Raw genomic sequence first — 22700 nt, forward strand, 5'->3', positions numbered from 1 at the left:
CTCTAAATTCATCGTTCCTCTTTAGCAACCTGATCCCGCTGTTCTCCTACCTTTTCCTCCCTTTTTCACACACACCCCTACACACACGCTTCAGAGAACAGTAACTAATAGCAACCTGATTCGTTAAAACACCCCTTGATGTATGACAGAGGCAGGGTAAATGTGCTGGAACGCCTGTCCTGTCTGCCTGGTTGGGTGACGCTAACATCAGATAGAGAGATATACAGACAGGTGGAGCAAAGGCTCGTCTTCACCCAAGAAGTTCCCATACAGCTTCCCATAGATCTACATGCCTTATATGATGTCCTGCTCCTGCTTTAACCATTCTTATAAAAACCATAAAGTGTAGAGTTTATGGATTTTTCTTAGGCTTCACTTTGCCTCCCCTTTCTACTCATCATGAGAATAGCTTGGACACTTAGGATTACTAGTGACTCCAGGAAGCTTTTTCTCTCTCAGATGCAGATATCTCATTTTCATCACGCCAGAAATATTGAGAGGGGTCTGGCTGCAGACCTCCACTGTCAGGACCCAGAGCTGCACTATCAGGACCCCGGCTGCAGAGCTGCACTGTGAGGTCTCCTGCGCTGTAAGAATCAGAAGTTTATTTGAAGACTTGCAAAGTAAAAGCTAATTTTATTTGAAGCCTTTCTAAAGTAACAGCTAGCGTAGATAAACTCCCTGTGAAGCTAGCTTCCTTTCACAAATAAGTTTTTTTATGCATCAACATCTGAGAAACAATCATAAAGAGGTACAGTCACTAAAGTTTTTCTCCAACGCTCAGACAACTATGACATACAATAACTTTTTTCAAAGTAGCTTTGGCACCACGGCCAGCAAATAAGACTTTTTAATAATGAAAGTAACTATGTTTAATTATAAAAATTAAACAGAGTCATTACAACCATCTGGGAAAGGAAAAGTTCTCTGGGGCAACTGTTTACCAGTTGGAGTGGCTGCATGAAGACATAGTTCATTAAAGCTAATTAACACTTGATTATCCCTTGGCTTCACATAAGGATATTCAATCAGGACTCTGATATCTTTGATAAACCAACAAGTCTTTTGCCTTCTGGTTCCAAAATGAACCGACTGGGACGAAAAACAGGATCCTGAGGTTGTCATGATCTTGGTGATGAAGGCTGGCTTGATTGCTCATTTCATTCACTTGTATAGTTCTGCCCTGTTTCTCATCAATTCTTATCTAAACCACCTGCTTCTGCTTCTATTTAAACTCCTTGGTCCCAGCCATCAGTGCCAGATTATTGTTGAGCCTTTGGTGTTGAGAGTTCTCTAGTGTTGCTTACGGTTGTCAAAAGTATTGTTACTCAAAAAAGCATCGAAACTAAAACGCTGTATCCGGATATGATACTCATTTTCAAAAGCATCAATACCACTGAAAAGTATTATTTCCTCTCTTGAAGTCGCAGAATGAAGCAGAGAAAAGTAGACCTGCGTCCAAACACCCTCAAACACAGCCGATTCTACCATCCATGTTTGACCTACATCGGACCAGGTTCCTATTTACCTGTGAAAAAACCTGGGTTCTAAAAATGTATTAAGCAGCTAAACCCAAGGTTTGCTCTTTCCTCCCGGAATACAGCATTTATTTTTGTTTGTTAACTGGTTTGGCTAGTGTCATTGTTATGTGTGTGAAGCATAGTCAAGAAAGGAACACTTTTAACACTTTTTTTTTTAATCAAGCTTGCTTGTGCACAGCATACAACCTCAAAATATTGTTCTGTTTTATTGTATTTTTTTTATTGTTTTTTATTTGATTTTTTTATTAATAAAAACATTTCTGTTAAATTTTGGGGACTTTGTTTTTATCCTTGTGGTATTGAAAAAAAAGCATTGAGTATCAAATATTTTCCTGAATATCGGTATCGAGATGAAAATTTTAGTATCGTGACAACCCTAGTGTTGCTATAGTGTTCTGATGGACTGATTTTGTGTATTCGGTCCTTTGAGCATGCCTGTCCCTGTTCTGATCTGTTTGGCTGACCTGTTTTAGGATTCCTGTTGGATTCTTCTGTGGACTGAATCTGGATCTGCTTTTGACTTCACCCTTTGAGTTATCATGCCTTCCTTCATCAGCTCGGATTGGATCTCCTGTCAGTTCTGCAGCCTTCTAGGCTTTCTCAGTCTGCAACTCTCTGGCAGCATCTGCTGCGTCTTGTCCGCTAACCAGCTGGAATCATCTTTGTTCTCTGGGAACAGACTGAACTGTCAAACCAGGTTAGTGACTCACATGTTCATAATCATCCTCCATCATATTATTGTGGTCATGAACCTGTATTTTTTCTCCTATAGATGTTCCTGTTGTAGATACCCTAGCCGCTGCATATCCACCTGTTTTTAAACACTGTCTTGTCTGAATTCTGGGTCTTCTGTCCTGAAACCTTACAGAGGTTAATCTTTATGTCATGTCAGTCTTGTTTATACACTGGAGTAGTGTTCGAAAGCAATCATGATTGTATCTGAAGGTATGTATTGCAACTTAATGTTTTTTTATTTTATCAGGTTATCAAGAAGAGGGATTGGAAAATCTAGACATATTGAAGAAAGAGGATTGGTCAAAAATCGTCCCCATACAGGAGGTATGCCACAAGTGATAATTAGGACAAATAATTCATAAAATACTTTTTTTTGACATAATACGGTCAATAAATGTCAATGCATCCTTAAACTACGAGGCTTTTAGAAAGTTCAGCAGTCATGTAGTGTTTTTTTTTGTTCATTCAATACTCTGCACAATGTGGTTCCGTGTCAGTACCAGCTAACACCAGCTGGACAGCCTCAGGAAACCTCACATAAACTTAAATAACATCTTGTAACATTCCACTAATCTCATGGCCTTACCCCAAGGAGATAAATAGGACAAAAATGTCTATGTGGGACGGGACAATAATTCCTTTATTTGGCATATTAAGCCTAAGCTGCGAGCTTACCTGTTACATAATTAGCCACAAGGAAGGAAGAAGAACAGTAGGAAAGGGCAGGGAACAGGGGATAGAAGGGGGATTAAGGTTAGGTCATATGATGATGTAATCAGGACATAAACAGCACGAAGCATTTAAATATTTCGAAGTACAGGTTGGAAAACTGTAGTGGCTAAAGACCAGTGGAATGGAGTGTTTTACTGATGATAGAGGGGGGCAGCTAGATGACCCTGCAGCTACTAAGCACAAAAAGGCATAAAGTTAAGCTCTAATCTCAAAGCGAGCCAAAGCTGTTTACCTTCAACTCTGCTATTTTATTTGCATGAGTCAACCCTGTGAAAATCTATAACTGGTTTGCAAGTCTGTTAGAGGACATATGATGTCAATGGCAAACAATATCTGTGACATCTGCTGCCATTAATCTCTGCAGTCTGCTCACCTCATTAAAGAGAAAACAGTTATTGTTCATAACAACACAAAAGAAAACAAGTCATTCAACAAGAATCAATACAGAGCAGTGATGTGGTGGTGGTGTTTGTAGTAAATATACAGAGAATAAGAGCACTGGATAAGCACACATGGTTGTAATCTCCAGCATGTCTGTGAACAGGCTAGAGGAAGCAGGCTGCTATCTCCTCATCTGTAATCATCAAAGATGGAGGGATGTTATCCTATAAGCTTCTGACCTCACTGGGAACTCTGCCTACAGCCACAGTTTGTCCAGTTTGTCCACATAGTTAAAGGCACCCTTGGTACTCCTTGACCACAAGTGTAATCTTTAATGTGAATTGTTCATTAGGGAGTACTGAGAAACTGACAAGAAACTCTCTCTCATCTCCAGTGCACCAAAACTCGGGTCACTAAGTCCTGTGGTCTGGTGGCTGACGGATACGGGAAGTCTTTCTTTCCTCGATCTGTTGCCAAGAGGAAATGAAGGGATGATCCTTCCGGCTCCCTCCCCTCCCCGCTCCCACAGAAGAAAAACTAGAACCTGATTGCTGACTTGCAGCAAAGGGGCAGCGACAGGCGACAAGGGGGGGTTATTTTGGTACTACTAAAACAACAGAACACCGACCTGTATGCATGTCTCTAAACATGCATTTCTGAATTCTCTAGCAGAAGAGCGACAGAAAGGGTCATTTTAATTAAGGTAATGCTGTTTTAAAATTACAGTTTGCAAGTCAATCAGTGGCATTGTTGATTAGGTGGAGACTGGACATCTTGGCCTCTTATGTTACTCGTCAAAGAGGAAAGCAAAAGGATCTGCACTTACAAAAAACCACTCAGTTTTTTTATATTTCATAATATAGTTAAGATCTATGCAAAATAATCACAATAACGAATAATTGTTCTGAAGAAATCATTATATTATAACTGTATAGCCACAGGAGGAACAATTGAACAATTACAAATAATTTTTAATTATCTGTTTTAGTTTATTTTACTTTAATTAGATAATTGATTTAAATGCTTTTGTTAGTTCTTAATTCTATTTCAAATAAATTAAATAATAGCATATGTAACCTTTAAGTTCATACAAATTGCTCTGGATTAGTTAACTGATTAAACTGCTACTCTTATCTCTGTTAAGAATGTTTGATCATCATATTTAGTATTAAGGAGTAACTGAATCTAAAAAAATATTGCTCTAAATGCTAAAATATGAATTTCAACTAAGGCTGAAACAATTCTTCGGATTAATCATGATTATTCGATTATTGAAATAATTGTCAACTAATTAAATTATTGATTAATCGTTAACTGGAGTATAGAGACTCTAAAACATGCATTTAGCTGACAGAGCAACCCACTTAGAGCAGTAATTATACCAAAATTGTAAAAAAAAATATGTAAACCTTTTGCATTTAAGAAAAAAAAAAACATTTTCGTCTGGCAAAATGTTCTATCTAGAACTCCTCAAGTGGAAACCTTTTAGATTCCGCTGGTTTAATTCCGTAAAAACAAAAAAATTCTTTAAGGAACCTTTTGCTGTCCGATTATTAATTGATTAATTGAAAAATAATAAATAGTTTAATCCATTAGCATAATAATCGTTAGTTCCAGCCTTAATTTCAACCTAATTAAAGTAAACTGTTAGGGATTGTTTATATCTGCTCAGTAAAAAAAAGAAGACATTTTTTAAATAAATTCTCTTTTATTTTATTTTAGCAAGGACACGGTTCCCAAACTGTAGTTCAAGTACCACTGGTGGTACCTGCTTTAAATATTTGAAACATAAATACCAGCAAATTAATTTTAACCCAGGGCTATTATAAACAGCCAAAACACATGAAGAGCTCTCAATAAGACCTGAAGCTATCCACAGCAAACCAAAAATGCTTCAGTTTCCCAAACTGGACGGAAGGTTCCTCATTGTCTTTGGTATGGGACCAATCTACAGTAACTACCATAACCAACAATGCTTCCAAAAAAATGTGTTACAGGGCTACTACCGTACTGTATTTGTGTGCATTTTGGACTTTCAAACATAGCACCATATTCACCCACAGGAGCAGACAGAGTAGAATTACTGCTTTATATGAATGGCGGACATGTTGGATTTTAAGGTTTGGTGAAGAAGTTTCAAATTTAACAGGTAGAATTCAGATCCCTCTGTATGAAAATGCAACCCATACCTCGACCACATGTTTTGGCTAATCAGATAGTGGCATCAGTAAGAAGAGTTTATTTATTTTTCTTCTTTTTGGTAAGTTAGGTTCTAAGTAAACTTCTAATCTAAAATATGATTACTAACCCAAATTTCTTTTCTGATGGTGATCCCGGTCCCTAGTGATGTGAAGCCATCCCAAAGTCTTTCACAGAAAGCACATAGATTTTCAGTGACAGTAGTCTTTTAAATCAGATTGCTGAGAAAGACTGAAGTTTTGCGACTGCACACCACCTGTCAGCTGGCTTAAAGTAACATGGTTCCACTTTGGACCTTAAATAAAAAGTCATGTTTGAATGTTTGGACAGATCGATGGTCATCAAAAACAGATTGAGTAATAAATTGGTAAACAAATGACCAACAAGCATAGCTCTTAATTAACATTGTTTTAAGACTTTAATTAGCCAGCTACAGGCAACCTATACAAAGCAGATAGCCTGACTAATTAACCAGCTTACATCAGCTCATTACAGTCCTGTTACACCATGACTGGGGGATCTGTAACCTGAAGCTTCGGCTACACGTGGCCCTTTAGAACCTAAACCGTAGCTTTTAATATATTTTGCAAGATGCTGGGGAACTTAGCAATGACTTTAAATGTTAAAGGGTATAGAAAACTACTTGCTTTTGCAGTTCTTCCTCTGCATTTTAATGCATGGCATTTCTTCAAAAGATGACTATTGGTGCAAAGAATATTCATTTTATGTAGTATTATCTTTTTGTTGCACGCCATATCCTTTTTTAAACAGAAGTTTCAATAAAACACGTTAGTCTATGATAGAAATGCATATGTTTTTTCTTTATCTACGTAAGTATAAGAAGCATTTTCTTTATCATAAACCTGCTCTTTAAGCAAACAATAATAAAAAAAAACATTCTCAAACAGATATTAAGGATATAAAGCTTGTTTATTTCAACAATTTTTTGGTTTGTTGAAAATTTTTGGGTTTAATAGGCTTTATAAAACAACTGCTAAATTTAAGGGTTTGCTTAAGTCAAACTTACAAAAAAATAAAGCTACAGACGGCATTTACCTAGCTGTACAAGCAACAATTTCTGTGACAATAGTAATTATTTTACTGAAATGTTTTGCAAAAATAGTAATAATTGTTTCTTCTCCATTTTAAAGAAAACTAATAAAATGATGCTGGAGATTTTTTGTTTAAATTTCAGTGCTGATATCCTGTTAATAAGGTAATTGTTCATAACAAAATTCCTGTTTATGGATAAGATATTTATTATAAGCAAAGTGAAAACCAAATGCACTGAAGTAGCTTTAGCTTTTGGAAGAGACAAATGAAAACATTTAAACCTACCAAAACTCAACTGACCTTCAAATCAACTCTAAATTAATTACATTTTCACCTAATGTAAGAATTACAGTCTATTACAGCTAAATTGATATGGCCATTTTCAAAAAGTTACACTACCCTAGTGGAGCCTTTCCATTGACTTCTATTGTATTCATTTTTATGGCCTAATGTTAACCCTAACCATAACCCTAACCCTTACCCTAAACCTAACCATAACCAACACATACCTAACCCTAACCTAAACCCAATTTGCATATTACTTTCAAACCCCCACACCAAGAAGATAACTTGTAAGTCCCTGAAATGTAGCCTATTTCTGTGAAACAAAAACTTGGCTACATACATGCTGTACACTGCAAGTCAGGAGGCTAGAACAAGGACTAGAAATGATTTTCAGTCATGGAAACGAGAGCCTGTCGTGAACTGAATGTGAACAATGACAGTACCAATCACTACCATTAAGGTAATATACTTGCAAAATGACAATCTGTCAGCTTAAGGCAATGTTTCTATGAAAAAGCAGCCTCTAATTGAACAAATCAAAGCCTAGTAATCTAGTTACTCTGAAAAAGTGGTATTTGAATCTTAAGAGAACCATATAAAAATGTCATGGTGACCCATGCTTACTTCCAGAACATCCAAAACAACTGAAGTGTTCTTTACAGATACTCTGTAAACTTCTTACAGCACATGCCACAAAAAGCTGAGCTCAGGAGCAACACCTGGCATGTATGTTAAAGTATGTCTCTGTGTGTCAGTGTGTGTGTGGGTGCAACAGCTCACACACACCTGCTTTTCCATCAAAAGCCAGAGCCACACCTGAGCCCCACACAAAGCTCCCCTCTATGCTGATAAAGACGGCATACAGTCCCCTAAAATCTGCCTTCACTCAAATCTGAACTCAAAGTTCGCTGTTGATGAAAATATCCATTCTTTTAAAAGCCATGGGAGAGGAAAAACAGGTCTTCCCAGAGCGTCATCTGGTTCTAATGCAGGGTCTGCTGGTGTGGATTACAAGCGCATATAACAGGAGAACTCGGGCTGACCCCTCATCTCTATCCCTGGGGAAATGGGAGCTACTCTGCGATGGGGGGCCGAGTATCTAAGGAGCCGGGGGAGCTGAAGGGTGAATAGATGCATATGGGCAGCTTGCCACCTCACATGATTAGTACCCTCTTCTATGAGGGAGTTTGTCTGAGATCCTTTCAGTGCTCCTCTATTGCAAACAGGAAGCACATTTTTAACCCAAACGTCTCTCTGCAACGAAACAAAGTCTCTGCTTCATAAATTCCCTGTGGTCTTCTGTTTCTTTACGACAGCCCGAGCAAGACGTGAGAAAACTGAGCAGGTCCTCTATAATCATCAAAGTAGCACCAAAACATGCTTGTTTTATCTCATTAGGCACAATAAGCAGCTGGCCACTTTACAAGCCTTTGAGTTTTACTGGCCTGTTTAAGATTAAATAGGGGTTTAACAAATGCAGTAAACACGAGGAAAACACAAAGCTGGAATGCAGAGACAATTTCAGCAGCGGCTCATAAGGTTGGCAAGCAATTCTGGATGTTTATTAACCAGCACAATGGCGAAAACATTCCCATTAAAACAGCCCTGAATTAAACCAGGCAAAGACAGCAAAAATATGAAAATGCAACCAACAGGAAAAAAACATCTATCGTGTTTTGAATCTTCTCTAGATGGATATGATTGATCATTCTTTTAGCACCAAGCAGTGCCCTGCAGGACTAAACACTCCACCTGATCTTTTTCAGATTTTCTAATTTTACAACTACATACTCTCCAAAGTAATACATTAGTGGCCCGAATGCCTATAATCCATTCTCTGGACTTTGGCTAAGCCATGTGCGTTTTCCCAAGTCATTCCATACTGTTTGTTTAGGCTGGTCCTGCTAAAACGTGAAACTCCACAGGTTTTCTTTCTGGAAGTTTTTGGATTTAGCTCCATCCATCTTCCCATCAACACTGATCAGCTTGTCTGTCCCTCCTAATGACAAGAATCCCCACATGATGATACTGCCACTGTTTTATGTTTAACATTGCCTGCAAGCTGAATCTTGGTGGTAAATAAGCATTTACAACTCACAAGAATCCATCTTGTCCCGCTCCTGGTTTAACTATTAAAGACCCAATCATGCTACAGTATTATGGTTTAAGGTGGGACATATGGCTGTGATGGAAGCGAGGGCTGCCAAGCCCACACCTGAAGCAAAATAAACATGGCAGTGCAGGAGGATCTGAGTGTAGCTATTGCTATCATCTGTTTACATGCATTAATTCATACTTTCATTTTTGAAAGAGTAATAGTTGTTGTTTTTTTTAACACGGCATCTGCTGCTGCTTCATTTATTTCTGTAATTTACTAAAAACAAACTTTGGTTTTATCCAAAGGTGGGCACTAGGTGTCAGTTTCCCAAGTCCTCTTGAATGTTCTGTTAAACGTTAGAGGAGTCCTAAATTGATCATGTACAGAACTAAACCCAAGTGTAGCACATTATAAATCTGGCTTTCCAGGTTATTATATTATCAGGGTGTAAAGTTTCTGCAGCATATCTGTTTAATATAGTTTTAAAAATGCATTGGAAAATGTCAAGCACGATTCTCATAGCTTTTATTTTGAAAATTTGAGAATGTTTCTACCCTTACACAAAGATCAGAGCTTTGGACTTTAAGTTATCATGTTAAAGGAGTTTCCTAACTGAGCTGGGGACCTTTGAGGCCTTCACAGATCAGCTTGATTTACACTAAGAAAAATATCACTAATCTGAAGCAATCTTGAAGGAGTTTACTGAGGTTTTTAAGGGGGTATTAAACTAAAGGCCAAATGTAAATGCAATAATTCCTGTTGCACAATGAAAATGTGAATAAAACACATTTAAATGGGAAACAAAATGCAAAAGATTCACTTTTGAAAAAGGCAGCATATCCAGCTCAAACCAGGTCTATTATTTGTGAGTTGATGTTTTTACCTGTAGTATCTGGATTGCAGATAAGTGGAGCACACTGCTTTGGACACATGACTGGCTGAGCCAAAGTCAATGACTTTGACCCTGTAGGGCTGACGAGAAGGATCCACAAGCATGATGTTCTCTGGCTTCAGGTCGGCGTGGATCAGTCCGAGGCTCTTCAGTTTCATTAGCGCCGTTGCCACCTGCTGAAGCACAGGTCTGATGTACTTGAGTGGCAAAGGGCTGAACTTGTTCTGTTTGAGGAAGTCATACAAGTTCTGTTCCAACATCTCAAACACCAGGCACGTGTGGTTCTTGTGCTGGAAGCACTCGTAGGCTCTCACAAAGTTGTAGTCGTCTGCGCTCTCTGTGCTGAGGCGCGCCAGGATGCTGACCTCAATTTGCCCCTGCCGTGCATATGAAGGGTGGTTTTTTAAGATCTTGATGGCCACTATCTCATTTGTTCCCCTTTTCCAACACTTCACCACCTGCCCAAAGGTTCCTCTACCCAAGAACTCCAAGACTTCATAGGTGTTGGTCATGGAGCAGAGCACCTCATGCTGGACTAGTTGGTAATCCCCTTCGTTGTTGGAGCCGCTGTTTTTGGACGTCGCTGTGGAGGTGGCGGTTGCCACCGTGGCCGCCGTCGCTCCACCTGTTCCTCCGTTCTGGATCATGGGTGGGCCGTGTTCCTCAATGATCTGCACACTGCTGTTGTTGTCGAGCTCTTCACTCTTGCGTTTAAGCCCACATCGCTGGTAAGTGTCCAGGAGACTCACCGTGCTGCGGCGCGTCAGGTTGTGAACTCCACCGCCTCCGCCACTGCTGTTGCTGCTGCCTCCACCACTGCTACCCAGCAGAGACCCGACGGCCCCCAAGGTGCTGCTGGCTGAGGCAACCACAATATGACCAGCGCTGGCTGGAAAGATCAGGGCCTGCTCGTAGGGCAGGGTGGAGCTGGCGACCTGCAGGGAGCTGTTGATGCCTAGAGGAGCACCACCGGTGGCAGAAACGTTCTTGCTGCTGTTGTAGCTGTAGACTTTGCTATGTGTGCCGTACCCTGTCATATCCCAGTTACAACTCTGCTCCACCTTGAGTTTTTTTACGCTAAAGAAGGCACTTGACTGGAGAGTTTGAGGGGAGAACACTTGCACTTGCGAGGCCATACCTGTGACAAGGGGTGGGGGTACAGGGGAGGAGCAAAAAAAAAAAATGAAATGAGAAGGTAGGAATCTGAGAGTCTGTAACACGAGCAGTGGTTACAAGCTTTAAATAAAAACAGCTTGTGTCAGAGGGGGTCATTAAAACAGAGAGCATATGGCAGGGCAACTACTAGATTATAGTGACAAGTAAAATCAAAAAAGAAACCCTTTAACACACTGTTACTGTGTTTATCCCCACCCACCCACCCACTACAACCACCACCATCTCCAGATTTCTTCATCAAAGAACCTTGAACTTAAACACTGAATTATACCATTTAAAATTCATAAACAAACAATGAAAGTGTGGCATGTATTTAAATTCAACACCAATGAGTAACTACTCTTTGGTCATTAGGGGGTTTGGCTTTACCTTCATCTATGTTTTTGTTTCCAAAATAGTCCAAGCTTGGTCAGATTTTGTTGACGGCTTTGGAATATCACTTTTCAAACCTTTCTCAGATAACTAATACTATTTAGGTCTGTACTTTGACATTCTAATTTGTTAATGTAGTTTGATCCAAACTTTGCTTTTCCATCAGTAGCTCTATAATCTTTAATCTCCTGCTGGGAGTACCAATCCATCCCAGTCCTCTGCAGCTGCTAACAGGAGTCCTTCCGGGGATGGCAGGAATTCAACTGTTGTTCAGTATTCCCACAGCATGATGCTGCCACCAACATCAACATGTTATGCACAGGATGACGGTTGGCAGCATTAGTTTTCATGTTCACCAGCAACTGCACGCAGGGTTTTTAGTGGTACAATTGACAGATATTCCCAACTGAGCAGTTGAATTTCTGATTGTTCTGCTTGCCTGACCTGATAGTTTATGTAGACTGTCAGTAGAATAAAATAGAATAGGATAGTATTTATTTGTTCAAATTGTTGAAAGCCTTGTGAGAGGTATTACTTATATAATTCTAATAATATTTCTAAGAGAAATAATCAAACATTTGAAATTTCTTCTAATTGCTCAGTAGCTTTAAGACACAGCAAAATGTTCAGCAAAGAGATAAGCAGATTTGGATTACATGCTGCTCAGACAAACCACTGGGTCAGGTCTTTCCCCCTCTTTTCTCAGTCAGAGCACTGTATACAGTCTGTGTGAATAATAACACTTTTAATTGACATCTACAGAAGATCAGCATCACAAAATAACAATAAAAACATATATGACGAATGTACGTTTGAAAGAGTCATGTTTTTCTTATCCTCCTAGATGTAAAACACACAAAAACATACACAGGCAATTACTGTTACACAATTACTCATTAAAGAGAAGGTGGAGGGAGAATGTGTGTTCAAGCAACTATAAAAATGAGAAGAAGGGCACTGAACTCATGCACAAGCACAGATCCTGGAAACAACAAAACAAAAGCAGAAGCAGCAGTGAGGCTGTGCTCCGAACTCCTGGGAAAAAGTTGCCTCAGAATAAGCAAAAGCTTCTCCAAGCAAACAGCTGCCCAAAATAGCCCCTTTCTTTATCTCTCTCTCTGTTTTTTTGCAAACAGACTTCTATGTAACGTTGAAACAATTATTATAGCAGAAAAAAAGATTATCCGAGGCTTGGGCACATAGACCTTAAATTAGATGACTGCTAACAAACAAAGAGTTTCCCTCCGTTCCCACAGACTGATCCACTGATTCACTGGAACAAAGCTCAGGAAATCAGAATTCAAAACTTGTTTTCTGTATGTGAGACTGGGATTTTTAGCAAAAACCTTAGAAGCTGGAAATCTTATGTTTTGTTTTCAAAAGCGATTAAGCATTAAAAGCCTGTCTCCAAATAGAACAAGGATTATACTGCAGGCTCCACTGTGCAGACAGAAGAAATGGCCACTTTGTCATTATTAGCCCTTTCAGTGTTGATGATGATTAATTCAGTAGCAAGCTGGCAGCCTTCCTCTCCTCTTTGATTCAATTGTTTTATTTTATCACTGCTGACCTCTCTTCCTCCTACAATTTCTTTTTTTCATTTTTTTTTTATCTTTCATTTTGGCCTAGTTTGACTTTGTGTGGTTATCTGGTTTTAGCCTGAAAGCAGCACAACTGAAGATGCATTTCATATAACAGAGCTTAAAGCATGCTTAACTGATAATGTCCGGTACCTACTTCAGACCATCCTTTTTACACTGACTGAGTTTACAGAGAAACAGACGATGAATGCATGTCTATGCATGTGTTCTATCATTTCACTTTTACTTTAGAGTCATGCATTAATCTTTTTTCCTCTGATTCTGTGTTGAATAAAAGACAAAATTCACATTTGTGACTGCATTGACAAAAGAAAAGAATCAAATAGTAGTTAATAGTTAATATGTGGTTATCTGTTCTTAGCCGTAATGCAGCAGGATTGAAAGTGAATTAAATTAAAGAGCTTCCTGCACATTTAACTTAGAGTACCCTCAACTTGTTTTCTGTACATTTTTTAAACTCTTCTATGCAATTAACATGTCTGTTTTGTTTCTCCCAATGATTTGCTTGGACTTCTCTAGAAAAGCAACACAGAACGTCCGTGAGGCTATTAGGGCCAAGGCTCTCTGCTAATCACATAAGCCCTGAGGGCCAGATGTCACTCCTTGGATTACCGATTCCTGCGCCTGGACTTTAACGCTAAAAATAATTTTGAATGATGGGTTGCGTCACAGAACAGCGTCAGCCCCGTGTGACTGAGGCACAGGCTGACGGACACTGAGATGGATGGATGGGCACAGATTCAGTCGGTCCCTCTTATGGAAACATATCTGCCAGTGTGATTATGGAGCGCTCTGGTTTTATGAGGACAGGCCAAATCTAACTGCTTCATACATCTGTATCACATAAAATCATAGTTCCCATCACCCATAGAGTCACAGTCTTTTCAACAGGTGGTTTGATATTACTACTGCTTATGAAGATGAGATCATATGTGTCACCTGAAAATGGTGTATGGGTTTGAAATATTGCCAAACAAAACAAAATTAAAGAGCTGCGACTTCAATCGAAACACTTAAAGTTCAGTTTTGATATATTTCATAATTTCCTGCATTTCTGACAATGAGGAAAAGGAAAAGGTGAACAAACGGCAGCAGTTTAAGGGGCCTTGTGCACAAGACAGATAAGTAATTAAATGAGCCAAACACAAGAGGTCAAATGGTTGGAATGTTATCTCATGACTACATTCATAGACAACAATGTGACCAATTATAGTTGGTTGGGAAAAGAGGTCTGCCTCTCATGAATCAGTCTTCAATAAACTCAAACTTTAAACATATTTATGATTTCCAGTCTGAAACACTAAACTCTCAATGAAGGTGAAATCTATGCTTGGATTCCTGAACTCTGCTGCCTATTCCCAAACTGCAAAACTCCATTGTTGTACATTTACAATGTTGGAGTGCCTTCAGTAGCCAAGGCGTTCCATTTAGCATACCTAAAGGAGCATTGTGTGTCCCACAGTCTGCAATTAAGCATACCAGAGAGGCAGTTCAGTCTGGTCAAAAGCAGCATGTTGAAACGATAATAGTCGATGTTTTCAGAGAGATTACTTCTCTGTCAGGGGTTGGTTAATCTTCTTTTTGGGAGGATCAGGGCCATTCTGCATGGAGTTTAAGGGTGAGGGATGGACTGGAAGGGAGGGAGAGAACAGAGATTGAGGAGGGAGGTCATGAGAGGCGCTTGAAGTGTAGCCGTTGATGACTTCTGTTTGCCATCTTTTATTAAACTCTTCTATATCCAGACCCTGACGACACGGCACAGAGGACGGATTTTAGAAGCTACTAAATATGCAAAGCATCTCCTCGTTTGACAAAAATAGCAAAGAAAATGCACAAAGTATCCTTGAGATCTGTGCAATCCAGAGTTTTAAAAGTAGAACAATGTATTTGAAGCATCAGATAAAGTGCTGAAGCTTTCAGCTTTTTCTCCACCACCGGAGGAACTGCTTTATGTTCAATCGACAACAAAATGTCAGGGTGAAAAGATTGAAGGGAGGAACGTCAGCCATCACCTGGGAGACTGTCGACTCCGGTCTGTCTGCTCAGTGTCTCCAGGCTTAGATATATTTGGACAACTTCTTGAGGCTTAATGGCTACTGACACCAGAAGAAATACTCTTGATGACCCAGTGTCTTTTACTGGACATCCAAGCGTCAGCAGGACTTGATGGGGGGCTGGGTCCAGGTTGTTGGTTAATGAAATAAGTTCTGACTGTCTAGACAAAGTATTAGCTCACCCTTTGCTCCTGATTTTATGCTTGAAGCTGCTGCAGCACAAAGACCATTTTGATGTTATCATAATGTACCTATGGAAAATAAACTGGTTACACAGGGATTCAAACTTCTGTAGAATATGCATTTACATACATGTAAATATTTAAAACTAATCAGAGCTCAAAAGTTGTGAACCTTGATGAAAGCAAGTTGAAGGTCACAAAGCAGATAAGATCATCCCTACACACAGACAATGAAAGAGAAAAAAAGTGTAAAAATTTTTTTTTCCCTCATCAAATATGTATAGATGGGATGAAAACAATGAAACAAGTTATCCAAAAGAAAAGACAAAGCTCAGTTTTGTCTGTCAAAAATCAAAAATAAAACATCCACAGAGCTAAAAATGTAAGAAAATAAAATCCGGGCTGATCCACAAGTTCAAGGTCGACATTTTCCACTGAGATAATTTCTGATGAGGATCACAGAGGATGTTATGGAAGAGTGGTATTTCTCCGTAGTTTGTCAAATTTGCTATGGTCAAATAACAGCCACAAGTTGCATGATCTCTTATTCATGTATGCATGAATAAGAGATCATGCAACTTGTTTCACTAACACACCCCTCATGTGTGCATGAGGGGTGCTTAAGAGGTGTGCTTCTGCTCAGCTGGAAGCCATTTCTGCAACCTTTGCAGAGGTTTGGCTTCTTCCTTCTCCAAGAGATGACCTCTAGCCGCCGCTTCCAGTCTAATAGTGCTGGGATAAATCACTTCTTTTACTTAGAAAAAACCCCAACGTATAATACTCGTGCATTTACACCCCAGAACCATGGCACAATCCAAAACTTTGGTGCGGAATGTGAGCTGTATAAAATACTGTAAAGGCTCGACTACCATAAAATCAACAAATAAATAAAAGTACCATCCTTGGTTTCTCTGAGGGACACAGCTGCTTCTTGGTTCACTTTTTTTTTTTTTTTTTACAATGTTGGAATTAACAGGAAGAAAATCTCAAAATCTTTCCCCAAATCTTTTGGGGAAATAAACACACACCAAACTTTACCCTATTTTGACAAGAATATGTGAGGAAGTCTTTTCATATTTTTCAGAAGGCAGAAAACCAGCAAGAAAATGTTGGTAAATGTCCAAGACAAAATTCAAAAACCCTGCATATCTTCCCTTACCCCTATAAAAGTATATGCTTCTCCTGGTGACATTACAGCTTATATATGCAAATAAATGTGTTTTTCTTTACATCCATTTCACTGTGCAAAAATAAAATATCACCAGTCATTAAAAGGGGTGAAAGGAATAAGTAGGATATACTGTTATAACATCCTGCCAAAGCATCAACCTTGTGCTTCTACTTTGTCTTTAAATCTAGTGTCTACCTTTACTAAATAAGGTATGATAGAGTAATAGTTTTACAGACACTGATGGAGTCTCTTGAGTTAAAAGCAACAGTGAAAACACCTCTGAGCATAAAACACTTTGTTCATACTGAGTTGCTTAGTCTTCTGCCTGAGCTGGAGTCAGACTGGCTAATATTGACCATCCTGGATGTTTTTTTTTAGCTCTTTCATCACTTCTTATTTATGGGGCAATGCATCAGACATGCTGGTGAGCAGGCTGCTGCTCTTTGCTCCACTTGGAACCGACTAACCCTTTCTATCCAACTTTTTTGCAGACACAGAAAAAATAGTACGTTTCAAATGTGAGTTTCATTTGACAGATAATCCAGCGTTTCTTCTTTAGTTGTAAAAGTAACACTCCCTTAACTCTCCTCATTCCTGGAAGCAAAAAACCACAGATACAAGCTGCTGTGTTAGCTGTGCGATAACACAATCACTCTGCTGAAATGCACATGCAAACATACATGAGCAAAAACACACAAACTGTGAGTTCATGTGAGAGCGGCGATGTGAGCACAAGGTTACATGCTTTCATGCAAACATGTTAAAATGCAAACGCTACCTTCCTTATGGTTAGCATCAGTCATAATGCTTAGAGCACTAAGGTTTCAAAGCTAACATTTGTATTGCATTAGTGAAAGAAGTGGCTTCCCTCTGACAACTGTCAGTAGATAAGGAGGGCGCTATTCACATCGTAAATGTGGTTATAAAACGGCTGGAGTGAGGAAGAACACTGCCTGTGTTTACGCTGCCAGGTCAGCCTAACCAGCTGCTGAGAGGAGCATCAGATCTGGAGGAGAATGTGGGGGTGGACTCTGCTTGAGAGGGGCTCCTTTTTCACTAAAATCCCAACTGTTTTCAGGTCATCGTGAAGTTCCTGCTAAGAGATTTAAAAAAGGGAGGAAATAAGGAAAAAAACGAGGTTCCCTATGGATCCTGCATCCATCAACTTGCTGAGAACAGTTAGTGATGGGGATCTTAAACGGAAGGCTGACACACACGTTGTTTCATGACAAATTTTAAAAAGTTGCACAAAATTACTGAATCTTGAATGTTCTCTAGTAACTCCAGTCAGTCCAGAAACTCAAGGAAGCCCTGTATTTGTAAGGTGTGTAATATACACATCTCAATGAAAATGCAGAATTTTACTAGACCATCTCAATATATAAAATTGGATCAACTGTAAGTTATGTTCATGTATTGAACAGTGTCTGCAGTTTATCTGGCTTCCTTTTGCATGAAATGTTGTATTAATCAGCTTTGCATGGAGGAGATGGTCCTGTGGTTCTGCTGAGGTGTCAGGAAGACCAGCCCCCTATATTAGTAACCTTCAGCTCCTTCTTGTTGATGGTTCTGGTTCCTGATCACAGTGCTAAGATTCTCTGTGGGGTTTGCATCAAAGCAGTTTGCTTGCCAATCAAACACAATTATCCCATGCTAAAAAAAACATATGGTGGTACCTCTGGCAGAATGGACCTGTACCAGGTCATGGAGGAACATGAATGATGCACAGCTGCTCTGACTTTAGACAATGAAATAAAGTCGACAAACACCAGCAACCGATAACATTCCTTAAATAAACACTAAAAATATGGATGAATGAATGGATAAAGTAGTCTGGTTCACTGAGTAAAAGGACATTCTTTTTTCTTTGCTCAGATTGAATGCTTCTGATGCTGGAAAAGGAATGGCCAAGTTGTAATTTGTGTCCTCAATAGGTCTCTGTGAGTGGTGTCTCTTAAGGCTTGACTTCAAATGGCTCAGGGCTGTAAGTATCCCTGCTGCATGTTCACCTTTTTCCTTATCTCACTTTTTCTTTCCACTTTAGCTTTCAATGATATTATTTATTTATCTAAAAAGGGACAATGTTAGGCTCCATTATAACTTTGTTGCACTGTACCAGATTATATTGCAAACTAGTTTGCATATGGCTGGTGGATAGTTACAGAGCTAAAATCCTGTGTAACTCCCAAATGGCGGAGACCTATAGGGCTGGGCAATTATTTGCATTTACAATATAATTATAACAATTTAGAAAATTGCAATTTCCGAATCGCAAAGGCAATAAGTTTTAGTCACATTACATTTAACAAGAGTAAGACGCTTAATTTCTCCCTCCAGTCCTTTAGGTGGCGGTATCAAGGTCATGAAAAAACTGGGACCCTGGTTTAAAAACATCAACACGCTTTTGCTTAGTGCAAAAGAAAATTGCAATAAAATCGCAATTGTAATATTGGTTGAAAATAATCCCAATCTTGATTTTTAGCTAAAACAAAGCCCTAGTGGCTGACCTACCGCATGTTGTGTTCATCGATAGACAGCAGAGGACAGCCTTAGTGAAGGATGTGGCTGTCCCAAGTGATGCAAACAAAAGTAAAAAAAGAACACAAGAAACTATAAAAATACTAAAGGCTCAGGAAATAACTAGAAAGAGCCTTGAAGGCTGGTAAGAGAGTAGTTTATCAAATATATTCTTTGATAAAGCAGTTCTCTTTAGTGGGTACCTCTGCTTGTTGTGGGAGTCAGTAACTATTGGACACCTGTCATGTCAGCAATCTTCCTACGATTGTTAAATAGAAATTATTTTTGAGCAGATGAAAAGTAGATTAGTATTAACTGTGAGCCATAATCATCATTCAGATTAAGATAAATAGATACAATGAATCGCTCTGCATGTAATTAATCTATATTAGATATTTTATTTACTATTTAAGTACAATTTAACCTAAAATGCTTTTGAGTAGGATTGGAATGGTTAATACCCCATTTCCCATGTGTGGTGAAGCCCAACCTTAAAGCACCGGTTAAACTCCACTCTACCTCCTGCATGCATAAAGCTGGGCTGCTTTGACTATATATACACTGCAAACAGACCCAACCATACATGCACACAAACTTGCATTAAGCAGCCAGACTGCTTATCATTTACATGCAGAGAGAGAAACACCCTACTTCGCCCAAATTCCTCCTACGCCATTAGAACCCACAATGATGGCTGGAAACACTGCATTGAACACGGCACATTAGAACCACAAATAAGAAACAATAACCTACAGCACAAAAAAATGAGAGAATACAAAAAGAGGGAAGCAACGGCAAATTGATGTAAGCAGAGCTGTATGGATTTGGTTGGGTGAGGAGCTGTAATTTATCCATTGTACCCTTTTTTTAGAGTTATTGTGAACCATGGCTTCATTTGGTGGTATTTTGTGCTGAGCTTTTCACAAATAATGGCACTTCACTATGCAAATACAAAAGGAGATTAAATTAAGCCGATGTTAAGGTAAGGCTACAGACGGCTGTTTGCTTACGAGAATCCATGGGGGCTGGGAAAAAGGAAGGAGATAGACGAAGGTTTAAATAGAGTACTATGCTCTCATCAATTACCCATATTATGGGGGGGAGAGATATGAAAAATAACTGTGCCAATGTTGATAGAATTACTTCCAAGTTTAAGTGCTGTGAAAACATATTTGAGCTGTTAATTTTTTCTCCTGTTGCAGCTTTTTCTTTTTCTCCTTACATGTTTAGGATAAGGGAACTTTAATATTAATATCAGACGGATATAATCGGAGTAAATACAAAAAAGTGTTTTCAGACGACAAATGAATTCCATATGGGACAAGAGGCTTAATGTCATCCATCCTGGTTTCACCCTATTTTAAAGCCAGGCAAGTATATTTATAAAGCACATTTCGGCAGCACAACAATTAAATAAGGTGTACATGAGAAGAAAAAGGAAAATACACTGCAGTGGCATAAAGGAAATACAAAAAAATGTATATTTAAAATAAGATTATAAAAAAAAATGATGGATGAATAAAAATAAAAGGACTGAACGTTTAAATCATCAATCACACTTGACCACGTAAGGCCTGAATAGTGCCTAAAAAATGAATTAAGTAAGTTAAAACACCTAAAAATCCCTAAATGATGCCCCGGTCTCAAGAAACTCTTGAACGGATGAGAAACCAAGTCACTGACACCTATCAGCCTGCAGAGGGTTATAAAGCTTTGCGACAGAGAAGCGCAATTATCAGCAAATGAAAAAGACATGGAACAGCAGCGAACTGTCCCTGGAGAGTCTAGCCTTCACACTGAGGACTTATCCAGGAGGTCACACAAAACCCTGAACTACATCTTAATGGGCTCGACACACGCAAGGCGACATCGCTCTCCCTCATATAGAATTTATGTATGAGGGTTTTCCCATTTTTGTCACAGTATCTTTTAAAAACATAATTTCAGTTGTGTCCAACTAAAAACTAAGAAACTAAATACTATATTATTTAGCGCTTCATGCAAGGATTATCAGGATACACAATAAAAGGCTGCTGGATGGGAACTTAATGGCATCAAGTTTATTTTCTTTTGCAGAGTAAATATAACACCAAGATTTCGGTTAACATCTTACTGACTCTTGTCTGTCATTGAATGCTTTAGAAATGTAAAAATCCTCCTGATTTTAAAACCAAATGTCTTGGAGATGATTGGCCCAAATGCAGGATTTGCTACGCCTCCATCGATATTGCGTCCTGCGTGTTTGGTTTCACAGTAGTGGAGGCGACTGCCACCTGTTGCTGCCCGTGTGTTGAGCCCATTAATACTACAGGTCTCACTTTTCCATTGATAGGACTAACTGACCATTGAGTAAACATATCACAAAACTAGACCCTCACTAGACCCCAGAGACTAATGGGAAATTATTGTATGTACAGAAAACCAAATAGGAACTTTCTGGTGGGTGAGTGCTCCATCATACATCTACTGTAACCCTAACCTGACATTTCAGGGGAAAAAGGATCACACGTACAGTCAAGAAAAGGAAAAGATTACAGACATGAGTAAATCAAATGAAAAATGGCACATTTCAAAAGTTAAACTGAAAAGAAAAACAAATCTAAAGGAAACATGCTGTTGAGTTTGGCACCACATGCAGGGCAATCAATGTGAGCAGAAAGATGTGCATAACATCTCTACCAGTGGCAGCTGCTGCTCTCTGAAATGGGAGAGGATCAGTGGTGTTAATTAAACCAGAATGTAATGTTTTGCATTTAACAAATGTTGAAACATAAAGCACATTACTACAATGGGTGAGCATAGCTGTTGTGAAACGCTCCGAAAAAGCAAAATCCAAAAACCAAGGCAAGAGTTCAGCACAAGATGACGGTTCTGACTGAATTATCACATTTTCCTCTCGTCTGAGTCTCATGAGGAAAAACTCTCTCTCTCTCTCAGCCAATCTAAGTCCAATCTTTTAGCATGTTCTGCCAATCAGCATCAGGTAGCCAACTTCAAAACTTGCCCCTGCTCCATAGACCCCATAGGAGGTTTAGCCTCACTGGAAGATTTAGTATATTATCCAATCAGGGCCCTACTTTCTCGCTGGTTGCTTCCATACGCAGAGGCTCAAGCCTCAACAGGGATTTCCCATAGAGACTGACATGCACTGTCCTGCTGCTCCAGAGCAGAGGGGAGATTGCATCCGAATGTGGAATAAACAGCTGATTAATGTGCATTTTAGCACACATTTAATTATTACATTAGTTTCAAAATGGATATTTGAGTAAATATTTTACAAAAATTACAGGGGTGGTTTAGCCTCCAAAGTATTGAATGAGAAATCACCACAGATCTCTGTTTTTTCATGTAGATTTTGCTAATCTTGATAACAAGATTTATGGTTACACCTGTTTCTGATGACTCCCAGAAATATCTGAAATAAAAAACAAAGAAATATTCTGCAATTTGTGAAAAGCAGAAAGAGGTTTTCAGCCCATAGTCACTATGCATCATATTAAGAAGGATCAGTGGTGGGGGGTCAGGGCCTTTAAGGCCTTCAGTGCTGGCCTAAAATCATTCAAAGTACTAACCTACATTCATAAACTTTTATTTTCTTCTTTCCAGCTGTATTAATTTATTACAAATAATGCGGTCTCTTAATTTTGAATTGTGTCTATTGGCTAAACTGCTTCCATTATATTTATGTTGTTTCTATATTTTTTGTACAAT

At 39.0% G+C, this 22700-nt stretch overlaps 1 protein-coding gene across 5 annotated transcripts in view; it reads right to left on the reverse strand.

Annotated features, from left to right (window-relative positions):
- The window catches only part of hipk2 (homeodomain interacting protein kinase 2), a 105277-nt gene that overhangs the window by 70431 nt on the left and 12146 nt on the right, over nucleotides 1–22700 (reverse strand). For all 5 annotated transcript variants that reach the window (XM_038290969.1, XM_038290968.1, XM_038290966.1 and 2 more), the window contains exon 2: nucleotides 9908–11054. In XM_038290969.1, coding sequence (XP_038146897.1) covers nucleotides 9908–11054 — 1147 coding nt within the window. The remainder of the gene's footprint in view (nucleotides 1–9907; nucleotides 11055–22700) is intronic.

This window comes from Cyprinodon tularosa, unplaced genomic scaffold, assembly GCF_016077235.1.
Source record: "Cyprinodon tularosa strain WSP-4 unplaced genomic scaffold, ASM1607723v1 ctg290, whole genome shotgun sequence".
Lineage (NCBI taxonomy): Eukaryota > Metazoa > Chordata > Actinopteri > Cyprinodontiformes > Cyprinodontidae > Cyprinodon > Cyprinodon tularosa.